Source organism: Amphiprion ocellaris, chromosome 24 (assembly GCF_022539595.1).
Source record: "Amphiprion ocellaris isolate individual 3 ecotype Okinawa chromosome 24, ASM2253959v1, whole genome shotgun sequence".
Classification (NCBI taxonomy): domain Eukaryota; kingdom Metazoa; phylum Chordata; class Actinopteri; family Pomacentridae; genus Amphiprion; species Amphiprion ocellaris.
Window position 1 is genome coordinate 2,149,539 of NC_072789.1, and position 14,769 is coordinate 2,164,307.

The window sequence follows — 14,769 nt, forward strand, 5'->3', positions numbered from 1 at the left end:
GTACACCACAGATGTCCACCTGGATGGTTATTTCTGTTGCACAGCGCACTCACTTCCACTTTTGATGCTGTAATGTGCGTGCCAATTGTAGAATCTGATTACTCGAATAATCGATAGAATACTCTATTATTAAAATATTCGATAGCTGCAGCCCTACTGTGGAGTTTACCTGATCTAAAACAGGTTTTGTTCAGAGCCTGAGATTTAAATCTGCAAACCTGTTGAGTTGTGTGTTACTAATACCATTAAATGAAGCTGTACATTTCCAGTATCGTACCCAGTATACGATGCGTTGCCACAGAACCCGACACGGTATTCGGCTGGTGATGGAGAAACCACAAAAATATGATTTTATGTTTGGACCTAATTTGAGGTCCAAGTCCGTTTCCACTGCTATGAGTCAGTGTCAGACCTACATGCACTTCAGTAAAATATGGTTGAATATATGAAGTTTAATGTGCTCCTGTCAGTGAGAAATAAGCTGCTACACGGATTGGTAAAATACATATATTAACACATGTTCAGCAGTATTCTACAGCATTCTTTTCCTGCATCATTCGAAGTAGCAGCACTTTATAATGTCATAAATTTTTATAATCTTGTTGCTGTCCATTATAAAATCCTGTTGACTGACGATCGTCCCACGACGTGCTGAAGGCCACCTTTCAAGTGAATCTAAAACAAAGTTTGAGTTAACAAAGAAAGCTAAAAAACACTTTTATGATACCCATTGTCTCTGACTGGGGCTTTAATTTTTGTTGAGCTGACTTTCACAAAGGTAATGCTGTAAACCGTGGTGGTAAAACAACACAACTCCAAGGAAGAGCATCTGGGAAAAAAAAAGTGTAAAAGCACAGGGATGTACTCATTTCTGTTACTGTGTGTAATCATGGGCTTGTTAAAAGAAAAAAGATTGTGAAAAGGAAATGTGTAGGAATCTTATTTTGACTTTCCTTGTGAGTATTCCATTTCTGTTGAACAACATTGTAGTCACTTCAGATTTCTGCTTTCTTTCACAGGAGTCAGACGGCTGTTCTCACCGACAGCAGAATCCGCACAATGAACGAAGTGGTGTCCGGAATCAGGATAATAAAGATGTATGCCTGGGAGAAACCCTTTGCTGCTCTGGTCTCTGACATCAGAAGGTAAAAACATGAAAGGATACTTATACTCAGGAATTTTCTCCACATGAGGAATGTTTTAAAAATATTTCAACATAATTCTTTAAGGAGATGTCATGTTTTTTTTTATATTCTTGTTCTTGTGTTCTTCTAGTTCACGTTCCACATTCAGCACAGTTTGATCTCCAGTGACCAGTAAAATCACAGCATAATAACCTATAAATAATCACAACTCCTAATATTTCCTTTGTTTTGGTGCTAAAAAGTACAATTCTGAAAATGATCACATTTCAAGAATTGTCTTTTTACAAAACATGCACAAACTGAAATTTCTGAAATAAAATAAATTCAGTTTCAGCAATATTATGTATCAGTTTATCATTTAGACATTACATCTTCCAGATCAGAGTATCAACAAAGGAACACAACATTTAGTCACAGCTATCTGGAACTGAATGGTATAGTATTTTACTTTAAAAAACAACAAACACAAGACAAAGTATGACAAAAATGAAACACAAAATGACCAAAAATTAGACATGAAACAAAGAAGAGACAAAAACAGTTACAAAACAACAAAAAAATTGACAGACGCCAAAAATGATACACAAAGCAATAAATAAAGCAAAACCGAAAAACGACAAAGATAAGACAAAAAACACAAGCGTGACAAAAAGGAAACACAAAATGACAAAAGCAAGAAACAAAATGACAAAATCATGCAAAAAACGACAAAATCAAGACAAAATATTAAAAAAACGAGATACAAAGCAACAAAAAAATGGACAAATGACACAAGCAAGACAAAAAAAGACACAAAATGACAAAAACGAGATAAACGGCAAAAGTCAGACAAAAAAGACAAGATATCACAAAAATGAGTCACAAAATGACAAAAAGGTGAGACAAATGACAAAAAAACAACAAACAATCTAGTATTTTATTTTATAGTCGAAACAGCTTGTCATGGTCTAGAAGTTATTTTAAATTTATAGTTTTACTAATTTCCAATCTGCAGTTAATGTCTTCTCTGGAATTTTTACATTTTGAGGGCCGGATTGGACCCTCTGGAGGGCCGCTTTTGGCCCACGGACAGCATGTTGGACACCTCTGGTCTAGAGTGTATCCTAGTTAGCGTTTCATTATTCACAAGTATTTCTGTTACTGTTTATTGATTTTATTTAGTGAGCTATGTTGTTTTACTGGGTATCCATCAGGTTACAAATTCACAGCATTCATTTTGTTGCGAAGACAAATTGCTGCTGCGTGACTAAAGTTTAAGATCACTTACAGGACGAGGAGCTTTTCAAAAATGTTGATGCGTTCATGATGGAAGATGCACATTATGACAGTGATGTACAGGCGTGTTAACATGCTAAGATGTGCATTTCACCAGCAAAGGCAGGAAGAGGAACATTTCAGGATAGTAAACACAGATGTAAACAATACCAGGTTTAATAAATGGTTTCCTCAGTGTTTTACGTGGAAGAAGATGCACCTGACAGGTTTGTTAGACCTTTAAGGGGAAGTGTTTTGGTGAGTAACAGAATGTAAACAGTTTTTGTTTGTTTCCAAAAAGAAGTCCAGAGTTAGTGCCATTTCGTGTGCTAGATTTAAAGGACAGTGGAGCCAGGTTTTTAAATCACATCCAGTGATCCTGACTTGTTCATGGCCTCTTGTCTAATTAGTGGGGAACGACTACTGTACAGAATAAAACCTGGATATTTACAGTAGCTCATATCTTCACAAATCGGCTGAAAGAGAAAAAGAAATTACAGCTCTCGTTGCTGTGAGCAGTTTATCTTAGTCAAAAAAAACAGTTTAAGGTTGTGAGATTCCTCTGTCTCCTTAACCGTTTGTCTGTCGCTGTATTTCCCACTTGGGTTTGTTCTACTATCCTCTCGATTTTATTGAATTTAATTGTAATGCTCGGGTAGAATAAATTAAAAAAGCAAACAAAAAAACCCCAGCTAGAGTTACCAGATTTATGTTGTCTGTTTTTGGTAATATGAAAAGCTGCGTACAGTGCATCACATGCAGACCTACATACAGAATATATGTAAGAAGCATCACTCAAAATAACTGCTTTTTGGGAGGCGAGATTCTATGTAAATTATTTGTGTTTTTTGTACACGACCAGTCAAAAGTTTGGACGCCGCTTCTCATTCAATACTTTATTTTCTACATTATAGATTAATACTGAAGATGAACACTTTTATGTTTACAACATAATTCCACATGTGTTCTTTTATAGTTTTGATGTCTTCAGTATTAATCTACAATGTAGAAAATAATTATATAAAAACCAGTGAAGGAGAAGGTGTGTCCAAACTGTTGACTGGTAGTGTATGTCACTGTAATTAGTTTAATCAGACAGACAGGTTATGATGATAGTAGTGGGAATTTTAACCAGTTTAATTCCTGCTAAATGTCTGGAAGGTCAACAGAATGTGTCGTCCACTACTCCATGTCCCCCATCACATCTGACCAGGCAGCCTGCCAAACGCCTCATTCTTTTTAGCATTTATCCTATAGGACGGTGGAGAGAGACAGGAGAGCAGGGAGGACGGGGGATGAGCTGGACTCAAACCCACTGCATCGGGGACTATAGCTCCTGTTTATGGGTCGCCAGCTCAACCAGTAGAGCTCCCGGGACGCCCGAAGGACTCATACTTGTTCTTTCTGTCGTTTCCTACTGCTGCTGATGTTGGAACTCTGTGTTGTCTTAGGAAGGAGATCTCCAAGATCATGAAGAGCTCCTACCTGCGAGGTCTCAACATGGCCTCCTTTTTCTGTGCCAGCAAGATAATCGTCTTCGTCACCTTCACCCTCTATGTCCTTTTGGGAAACAAGATCTCGGCCAGCCGTGTCTTTGTGACGGTGTCGTTGTACACAGCTGTGCGACTCACCGTCACACTCTTCTTCCCCAATGCCATTGAGAAGCTGTTTGAGAGCCGTGTCAGCATCCGAAGGATTCAGGTGAGACCACTTTACTAAAAATACAAATTCACCTCATTCATTTATAAAAAGATACAGCCTCCCGAATGAAATTACTCTTATCTTTGGTCAGTGTGAAGCTGATTGTATGCAGATCAGCGCAGAACTAAAGTTGCCTCTCCATGTTTGTCTGGAGGTTTTAGGTGACTGTTCTTACTTTAGTGTGATCTTAAGTCTGGATGTTTGCTTCTCAGTGAAACGACTGGTATAAAAGCACATAAAAGCTTATAGTGACTATACCCAGTTATACTGCTGATGTCACGACTTCTTTATCAGTTCGAGCACTGCTGATCTTGCACAGTCTTATCATTCAGGTCCAGTTCTGTAAAGCAATTTCTATTTTTATGTCTTCCCCTCATAAGGTGTTAAATGCAGCTTTAAACCAAAATAATCTATTTAATTCTATGTATAGTCACAATATATGTGATCTCAGTGCACATAGTCAGACCACCATATGAATTTTAATTATAGAAGCCCAACAAATCCAAAGTTATGAAGAATAACCTCTGACAGACTAAGACAAGACTCAGGGAGGGCGGCCGTCTGCCTTGACCGGTTGGAACAGGCAGTTATAAAACAAATGATTTACCTGACTACCACAGCAAGACTTCCTCTATATACATACCAGGATCACTTACATGTGCTTGTTACATAACACCTGTAATGTTTTTAATGCTATATGACTGGCTGGGTTTTTGGATAACCCTTGGCAATGACATAATGGTTTTTCCCCACTGGTAAGGAGTTCTTGCTGCTGGGTGAGATCACTAAAAGCAGCGCTAATCTGCCAAAGGATGAGAAGAAGGACGCAGGCGTGGAGGTCCAGGATCTGACCTGCTACTGGGACAAGGTCAGACACCCTGCACTAACTGGGATCTAGATTAGGAAAAGTCCCAAGCTGATTGGCCATGCATTGTTCGCTAGAGGGATGACAGCATGATGTAAAACTTTAACAGAACAGCTAGCACTATAACAAGTTACACAAACATTAACAAGCAACGATTAGACTTGACAAAAGTGCCGATGTCATGGTGACTGTAGAATGAGTGAATTCCACAACAGTCCATCCTATATTTGATGAGGTATTTCAGACTGGAGGACCATTCAACAAACAGCAATCCCATCCCTATGGCTAACAAGAAAATTTAAGGTTGTGTAAAGCAGGGGTGTCAAACTCATCTTAGTTCAGGTTCCACATTCAGCCCAATTTGATCTCCAGTGGAACGGAACAGTAAAATCACAGCATAAAAACCTATAAATAACCACAATGTTTCCTTTGTTTTAGTGCTTAAAAATTCACATCTAATGAACTATATTTTTTTACAGAACATTATGAACAACCTGAAATTTATCTTTCAAATAAGTGAGATTTCAAAGGTATTATGCCTCAATTTATCATTTCCACATTACAACTTCCAGATCAGAGCCTCCACAAAGGAACACAACATTTAGTCATAGCTATCTGGAACTGAACTGTTCATTTTTACGTCTTGATGGTGAATAATTTCTGGATTATTAATTGAATCTTTAAATATTTTTGCTCCCTTTTCAGAGTTTGGATGCTCCGTCTCTGCAGAACGTCTCCTTCTCTCTGAAGTCAAATCAGCTGGTGGCTGTAATTGGACCAGTGGGAGCTGGAAAGGTCAGAGATCTGCTAATTATTCAGTTAGTTATGTGTAGATTTCCTCTCTTCATCAGACAGCTCATGTCATGTCACACCTCTCCTCTGCCTGTTCCATCCTGCAGTCATCCCTACTGAGCTCCATCCTGGGAGAGCTTCCAGCTGAGAAGGGGGTGCTGAAAGTGAAAGGTCAGCTGACCTATGCTGCCCAGCAGCCCTGGGTTTTTCCTGGAAGCATTCGCAGCAACATCCTGTTTGGAAAAGAGCTGAACCCCCAGAAGTATGAAAGAACCATCAGGGCCTGCGCTCTGAAGAGGGTGAGATTTCATTTATTTCCTACTTCAGATTGATTTCAATTTCATTCACTGTACACCAAATACACATTACAGATTAGAGGGATGCAGATTGAGTCATTAAATCGATTTAGAGTTAAAACTTTATGATAAAGGATTAAGTAAATATTGAAAAAGCTCAAAGACAGTTGGCTGTACATCCAGAGAATGGGGCCCAAAGCCATTACACTTTGTTCAGACTCTCTCTGAAGTACCTGGCTGCACTGAAATAACGGTTATGGATATTTAGGCTCATAAAGCTGAATACTAACGGCCTCTGTTAACTCTAGCTTATGTGTGTGACATCATATTAGGATTTAGAAATACTAACGTCACCATTTGCTAAAAACACTCAGTGTTTGTGTTGTATACATGTCTGACAATTGATTAGTCAAACGTTTGGACACACCTTCTCATTTAATGTTTTTTATTTATTTTCATGACTGTTAAATTGTAGATTCTCACTGAAGGCATCAAAACTACGAATGAACACAGTGAAAACACAAGTGAAAACATGTTTTATATTTTAGATTCTTCCAGATAGCCAACCTTAGCTTTGATTCCTGCTTTGCTCACTCTTGGCATTTCTCTGGATGAGCTTCATGAGGTAGAGCTTCATAGTTTTGATGGAAATGGATTTGTAATTGTAGAGCGAAGTTGGTGAGACAGGTGTGTTGTGGTTTTGGCACACCAGCTACATATTAAATGCTCTCTGTGATGTTCTCTAAATCACTTAACACAACTCAAAGCACTGCTTTGTGGGTCTATCTGTTAACGTGACAGTCCAATTCAGAGAATGATACGAAAATGTTTTGAACAAGTAAGATTGCCGATGCAACTTTTCTGGAAACGTGACCAGAGTGCTGTGGACTAGATGTTCCACAGCAGAGGCCTTTCTCAAGACGCTGGTAAATGGTTCAACTTTAAATATTGTCTTGGTTGTCTTTTTTGCTTTTTTGAATGATTGAGAGCTCACAAAATGTCCATCTTCTTCTGAAGAGACTTGTATTAATTTAATCTAAATCTTTTTTTAATGTTTTATGGGTCATTTATTGCTTACATTGAGCTACGATTGCACTCAGCTGTCAGTGTTTCGCTGGCAGCCTGTCAGGAGGAGAGGTTACTGAAGCTGTGTTCAGTTAATGAGTCACTAGTCCTGTGACTGTGCAGATTTATCCAAATAATAAATACACATATTGATCTGCTGTTATGAGATCAAACTCTCTTAATGATTGGACTCGTTCTGTATTCTGGTGTGATGCAGACGCTCTTCTCATTTAATGTGTACTGTCTTACCTGTGTACAGTAATCCAAGTCAATGTTTATACATGCAGTCACACAGTTTACTGATTGTGCTGACTCACTAAGTGGCTCTTGAGCAACTCCGTTATTGTCAGTTTGCTTTCAGCGGGACACTGGTTGCTGAATCATTGTAAATGTAACTCTGTTCAGAGGATTCAGTTTCAGAAAAAGCTACTTTTCTTTTTGAAACAGGTGCTGCTGTCAGTAATATCAAGCATTTTTAGGCACACCTGTCATATTTGATCGTAGTGGCTTAGAAATAGTGGTACAATTTCAGGAATGGAAATAATGGTTAATTAATAATAGTCTGTTATCATATTAATTAAGCTGATTGTTTTGTCTATATACTGTCTTACTATTCTATTAGCAGTCTAAAATCCAGAGATAGGAAATGTGGAAAAGAAATGATACAGTGAAAAGCAGAAAATACACACATTTAAAAAGGTTTTGCTTGAACAGTAGCTAAAACAGTCACTTAGTAAAATACTTTCAGCTTTCAGTCAGTGAGCTAAATGAATAATTGACTAAACATTTCACCTAAATTATAATTGATTAAACCTCATGTCAAGTTTCTATACTTAGAATATTCTGTAGCAGATGCAGAGTAGCCTTTTTCGACAGTAGGAGCACACACACACACACACACACACACACACACACACACTTTAGTTTGTGCTGTTGTACTGATGCTTAATTAGAAAGAATGATAATATGTGACTCAAGTATCTAAATCATGACCAATCAAACTGTTTTCCAAACCATGAGGTTGTGGCATCATTTTTCTGCAGCTTGTTTTTCATCCCATTTTTGTCGCCTTCCTACTGTCAGATATTAGCAAAAATACTTAGACTGTATAAAGAAAAGTCACTGTGATGCTGACACTCTGGGAGGAAAAGGTCTCACATTGTCATACCTACAACTTCTCGAGTATTAGTGCCTGTGGGTTCTGCAGTAATAATGCTCTGATCTCTGTCTTTGCAGGACTTGCAGCTGCTCCCTGATGGAGACCAGATGCTGATCGGGGACAGAGGAGCCACGCTCAGCGGGGGACAGAAAGCTCGAGTCAACCTGGCGAGGTACGAGGACGAGTGTAAAGAAAGCCGGATGAGTTTTACTATATGAAGAGATAAATGTTCCACCTTTATTTATGGTCGTTAAAGGAGGATGTAATTATATACTGAACAGCATTAAGATCAAAAGTTAGGGTTAAGAAGGAGTCATTTCAGTGAACATTAAATAAAGCAATAGTTGAGTCGGTAGGGTGCAAACAGCAGTGGTGAATATACCCTGGGTGTCCTTCTTTGCCTTTCTTTAATGAGTGTCTCTATGACAGGCATAGAAATGTTTCCAAAAAGTCTTAAAGTATTAAACTTTTCCTAGTTATCTTAAAGGCTGTCATGTTTAGAGGATCTTACTTGCCAAAGCTTAAGAGCTTTGCTGCTGTTATTTCCCTGATAGGACACTTCCTGGACTGGATGGTTTAAAATCCAGTGCTGCATGGAGTTTTAAAGAGTACCAGTACACCAATTTAGCACTGCATTTCTCTGACATTGTGGGACTCATGAGGAACTGTTTAAAAAAAATGCTAAAAATCTAGCCTTTGGGCGCCCCTGTAGCTCAACAGGTTGAGCGAGCGACTTTAAACAAGGGCTATTGTTTACGGTCATGGGTTCGAGTCCGACCCATGGCCATTTACTGCATGTCTTCCCACGCTCTTCTCCCCACGTTTCCTGTCTCTTTCTCCACTGTGAACTGTAATAAAGGAGAAACGGCCAAAAAAATTAACGCCTTTATTTCCATACTGCACATTTGTCATGCTTGCACCTACAGTACCGTGAAAGTATTGCCCCCTTCTCGAATTCTTGTTTTTTTGAATGATTTTTTGAACATTTCCCCTACTTAATGTTTCAGACCATCAAATAAATTTAAATATTAGACAACGATAACCAAAGTAAATGTAAAATGCAGTTTTTAAAAGATGATTTAATGTTTTAAGGGTAAAAAAACCTCTCCAAACCTACCTGGCCCTGTGGGGAAAAAATAATTGCCCCCCTTGTTAAATCATGAATTAATTGTGACCAATCACATTTTTTTGAAACTGAGTTTAATTTCACTGACCACACCCAAGCCTGATCACCTCCAGACCTGTTCAATGAAGAGATAGAACCAGTCTGACTAAATGAATTCAGCCAAAAGATCTCAAAAAGCTGCAACAAAATGCCACAATCCAAAGAAATTCAGGAACAATTTACATGTATCAGTCTGGAAACGGTTACAAAGCCATTTCTAAAGCTTTAGGACTCCAGGAAACAAGGCTGCTGCATTTAAATACAATATTTACCATAGACTGAGTGTAAACAAATCATCCTAAAGGCGGCCGAGTGCTGATTTAAAGCAACATGTGGCTGCAAGCTCCACTGAAACCAGTTGATTCAGATCAGTAGCGTATCAGGTGTTACTTTTTCCTCCCTGAAGGACAATTCTTACTAACATGGTAAACCAAAAGACAAAGGTTTACACGAAGAGGAAACACACCGGTGCTGTTGGAGTAATATTAAGAGAATATTAGAAGTTGTTTTGGAAGATTTTTGCTCATTTTTTGAAAATATTTACAAGAATTTTCTTGCCAAATTTGGGGGATTTTTTTTTTTTTTTTAAAATAAAACTTTTAAGGGAAACTTTTCAGGAATTATTGGAATTTTCTTCCTGAAGGTTTTGCACATTTTCAGAAATTTGGGGAATTTTTTTTGCTGAATTTTGGGTTTTTTTTTTCTGACAAGGAAACAATATTTTTTGGTGTCTGTAAATGAGGACAGCAGGAGGGTTAAGTCAATTAATTTATTGATGGAAATGAACCAGTTACCATCCCTAGTTCACATAATATGGTAGCCACATGTTGCCAGTAAATGTCTAAAAGATGATGTGCTTGTTTTCAGAGCCGTGTATCAGGATGCAGACATCTACCTCCTGGATGATCCTTTAAGTGCTGTCGACGCCGAGGTTGGAAGACACCTCTTTGAACAGTGAGTGATTTTAGAGTTACACAAACTCTCCGTCTCTCTCCATGTGACCCGTTCAGTCCGACTGGTTCTATTCCCTTCATACATCTAAACCAGGGGTGTCAAACATGCGGCCCACGGGCCAAAACCAGCCCTCCAGAGGGTCAAAGCCGGCCCGCAAGATGACTTTATAAAGTGTAAAAATTACAGACAAGACATTAATTGAAAACTGTCAATTTGTGAAACTTTACATTTAAAATAATTTCTAGACCTTGACAACTTTTAATCATAAAATAAAATACCAGATTGCTCATTGCTGTTTTGTCGTTTCATGTCTTGTTTTGTAATATTTTGTCTTGTTTTTGTTGTTTTTTTTGTCTTATGTTGTTAGTCTATTTTTTGGTTGTTTTGTTTTTCGCTTTTGTCATTTTTTGTCTTATTTTTGTCGTTTGTCCATTTTTTTGTTGCTTTCTGTCAAATTTTTTTGTCTCTTGTTTCATGTTTGTCTCATTTTTTGTCATTTTGTTTCTTGTTTTTGTCATTTTGTGTATCATTTTTGTAATATTTTGTCTTGTTTTTGTTGGGATTTTTTGTCTTTTTTTGCGTGACTTTTGTCATTTGATCATAAAGTGAAATACTATCTCATTCAGTTCCAGATAGCTGTGACTAAATGTTGTGTTCCTTTGTCGACACTCTGTGATCTGGAAGTTGTAATGTGGAAATGATAAACTGAGGCTGAATGTTGCTGAAAATGAATTAATTTTTCTAAAGAAATTTCAGGTTGTTCATAATGTTTTGTAAAACGATAATTCCTTAAATTTGAACATTTTCAGAACGAACATTTTTTTGCACTAAAACAAAGGAAAAATGTGGAGTTGTGGTTATTTATAGGTTATTATGCTGTGAACTAAAATGAGTTTGACGCCTCTGATCTAAATGCTCTCCTATAAAGATATGAGAACAGCAGGTTAGTGTCTCATACACTGTTAACCGGATTCAGTAGATCTTTCAGACAGGAAAGTGTTGTTCTGGTCACCACAGCACTAGAAGAGTGCAGTGGAAAATCTTCCAGCTTCTGATCACAGTAGGAGACAGTTCCAGTAAAACCAGGGTGGAGATGTGTCTGTAGTGTTACTGGACATGATGTAAGCTTTTAACTTTGTATTCCGCTTTATGCTGGTCTCCCACATTTATTCAACCTGAGCGATGGATATCAGCGGTGCTTGGTTATTTAATAGTGTTGTCGTTGCATTGTCATGTGTGCATCTCACGTGAAAACAGACAAAGATCAAGAGAATGTTTACATGAGTTGAACTAAGCCAGGAAGAGGTGTGGTGCTGCCAGTGTCCGGAAGACCATTGAACTTGGCCCCAGTCTTCCTGTGATACTCTTCCTCTTGAGTAATGCAGCAGCTCTGAGCATTACATAACAATTACGATAGGGAAGACGGAGGCAAGCAGAGATGTAGGATATTTGTTGATTTTTATCTCACTTTTATCTCTCATTCTACCATAACTTGCTGCTCTGTTCATGTTTAGATGTGCAGACTAAAGAAGAAAGCTGATAACATCTTGACTTGTTCTGCTTGCATGTGTCAGGTGCATCTGTGGGCTGCTGAAGAACAAACCTCGTATCTTGGTCACCCACCAGCTGCAGTACCTGAAGGCAGCAGACCAGATCGTTGTCCTCAAGGAGGTCGGTGTCTGTGTAGAAATCTTTGTGTGTCCAACCTTCAAGTAAAGCTGTGTACACAACTTCACTTTAACAAGGAAGACAAATTTTGGTTACGTGAGTGTTTGTGCAGACTTGTGATGGCACCAGTCTTCTTTTTACTCATTTTTGTCAATGCATTTTGCCTACAGACGGAGAGGAAGATGTAGCTTTACAGTGGTCCCTCGTCTATCTCGGGGGTTACGTTCCTCACCGTAGCAACCATATTTATTGTATTATTTATATGTATTTTAAGGCTTTATACACCCTCCCCACACTCTTAGAAACACTTCCTACGCTCTTAAACTTACGTCATTTTAACAACATATAAAATTCTATATGGGTAATATAATAATAATTATAACAATAACAATAATAATAAAAATTATAAAGTGCTTTCAGTCAAAGTGCTGTATATAGAGATAAAAACAATAAAAACAGATAAAAACAATAAAAAAAAAAGCAATATAAAGGTCATCAGGAAAACAAACAATTTAAGACTCATGTAACAGTAAACCAGTCGGTCTTGAGCCTCTTGTTGTCCTCATTTACGGGCACCAAAAAATATTGTTTTCTTGTCTGGAAAAAATCCAGAAATTCAGCAAGAAAATTCCCCAAATTTCTGAAAATTTGCAAAACCTTCAGAAAGAAAATTCCAATAATTCCTTAAAAGTTTTATTTTTAAAAAAATCCCCCAGAAAAATTTTGTAAATATTGTCAAAAAATGAATAAAAATCTTCCAAAAAAAATCCTAAAAATATCTAAAATGATTACATATATATCAGTAAAACTTCTAATATTTTCTTTAAGAACATTCACATAAAAATCAACCAAAATCCAGCAAATTTCCCTGGATTTTGGTAGATTTTTATGCGTCAATGTTCTTAAGAAACATTTTTCACGTTTCTTTTTTCCACCAAAAAATATTCAGAGATTTCCCAAAAATGTTGAAAATGTGGACATCAGAAGTTTCACTGTGAAAATATTTTTTTTTTCCACATTTTCAAACTTTAAAACGGGTTAATTTTGACCCGCAGGACGACACCAGGGTTAAATCCATCAGTGGATGCCTGATTTTGGTTTCAATTCAACCGTACTTCTGTTTGTAGATTAGTGGAAATGCACAAATTGTTGTACTTTCCACTGTAATATACACTGAATGTTGTGTTTCAGGAAATTAGCATCCCTGCATAATTACATATGGTGACCATAAACCTGTCTCAGATTGTGTATACATGATGAGACAGTGTTCAGGTGTTGGCTGTGGTCTGTAAACACTTAACTGCTGTACAGTGTGTCCTAACGCTGTGTTTGTATTTATGTCAGGGTCACATGGTGGCAAAGGGAACATACACAGAGCTGCAGCAGTCTGGAGTGGACTTCACCTCCCTGCTGAAGAAGGACGAGGAGGACGAGCAACAGCAGCCTGCCCAAGACATCCCTGCCAGGAGCAGAACTCTGTCCCAGAATTCTGTGCTCTCCCAGACCTCCTCCGTCCAGTCAGTCATGGATGGAGACAGTTTGCCGGTTGGTATCAAAAAAAAATAAATAAATTAGCCCATCGGCTGCAGATATCAGAAGCGACACCGACTCGAGAGACACGTTGAAGCTGAGATACGTTCAGAATTAAATTAGTGTCTTCTTGTTCACCAGAAATGGGCCTAATGTCTATTCAGGAGGTGTTCAGGTGTATTGCTGAGCATAGCCCACCCACAGTCTAGAGCCTCATACACAAAGGCTGTAGTTATGTTTGCAAAAAGGAGGAAAACTGCATTTACAGCCTCTAAACAAGGCGGTGGTGCAGATAGCCATGCTGATAAAGATACAAGCTTATTGTTCCTATAGACTCACGAGACATAAAACATGAGTGTTTCAGAAAACCTTGATTCTGAAGCCTGCGTTTTTTTTACTTAACTCTTAGATGACGAGTGATTGAACCCTAAGAATTTTTAAGCCCTTTTGGTCATTTTGGTTCTGAATAATGATTTGTGTTCTTGTTTGTATTCTATTTTTGTCCATGATTTCGTGTTTGAAATCTGTTTATGTTTCACTTTAAAACAGATTATGAACATTTTGATAATTGAAAAAGAAGATGATTACACAGAACAGCAATAGAAGATTGACATTTTTCCCCTCTTCCTCCAGCTATTTCTGCTCTCCGTCCCTCTAAGTTTGTGAACTTCATCACTTATTGTATGATATTACCAGTGATAAAGAGCTTGGGGTAGTAATACAAATATTACAGTTTCTTTAAAGGCAGCTTAAAAATATAAATGAAATGATATCAGACACACGTTTTGTGAGGAATAGCTGGAAAATGAAATGATAAAAACTTTTCATTATCAAGACAATGCATGAAAACGACGTCACTGGGTCATTATTGAGGGTTAACCAGGTTTACCTTCGGGAAAGAAATGTACTAATTCCTTCAGACTAACCTGGTTCTGGTCCCAGAGTAGTTTTTAGACTTGACTTATCCTCAGGTTTAACACTGTTTTCCATCACTACTGCTGCTGTGTCAACAAGTCAGATCTCACCCCTTTTTAGTGTAAAGTATCATTACAGTAAATTGCAGTGAATGTGTATTTTTTTAAGTGAACTACAATTGAAATATGGCTAATAAGCAACTTCAGACTGTGGTCTCATAGTAAGTAATGATGCCAACTTTTGTCCTCTTTTTCAATGTT

General features: G+C 37.8%; 1 protein-coding gene across 2 annotated transcripts in view; it reads left to right on the forward strand.

Moving 5' to 3' along the window:
• Positions 1-14,769, forward strand: part of abcc4 (ATP-binding cassette, sub-family C (CFTR/MRP), member 4) — a 38,391-nt gene that overhangs the window by 12,033 nt on the left and 11,589 nt on the right. For both annotated transcript variants that reach the window (XM_055008701.1, XM_055008700.1), the window contains exons 7-15: positions 1,020-1,145; positions 3,851-4,100; positions 4,861-4,968; positions 5,671-5,760; positions 5,865-6,056; positions 8,355-8,449; positions 10,310-10,396; positions 11,971-12,067; positions 13,409-13,609. In XM_055008701.1, the coding sequence (XP_054864676.1) occupies positions 1,020-1,145; positions 3,851-4,100; positions 4,861-4,968; positions 5,671-5,760; positions 5,865-6,056; positions 8,355-8,449; positions 10,310-10,396; positions 11,971-12,067; positions 13,409-13,609 (1,246 nt within the window). The remainder of the gene's footprint in view (positions 1-1,019; positions 1,146-3,850; positions 4,101-4,860; positions 4,969-5,670; positions 5,761-5,864; positions 6,057-8,354; positions 8,450-10,309; positions 10,397-11,970; positions 12,068-13,408; positions 13,610-14,769) is intronic.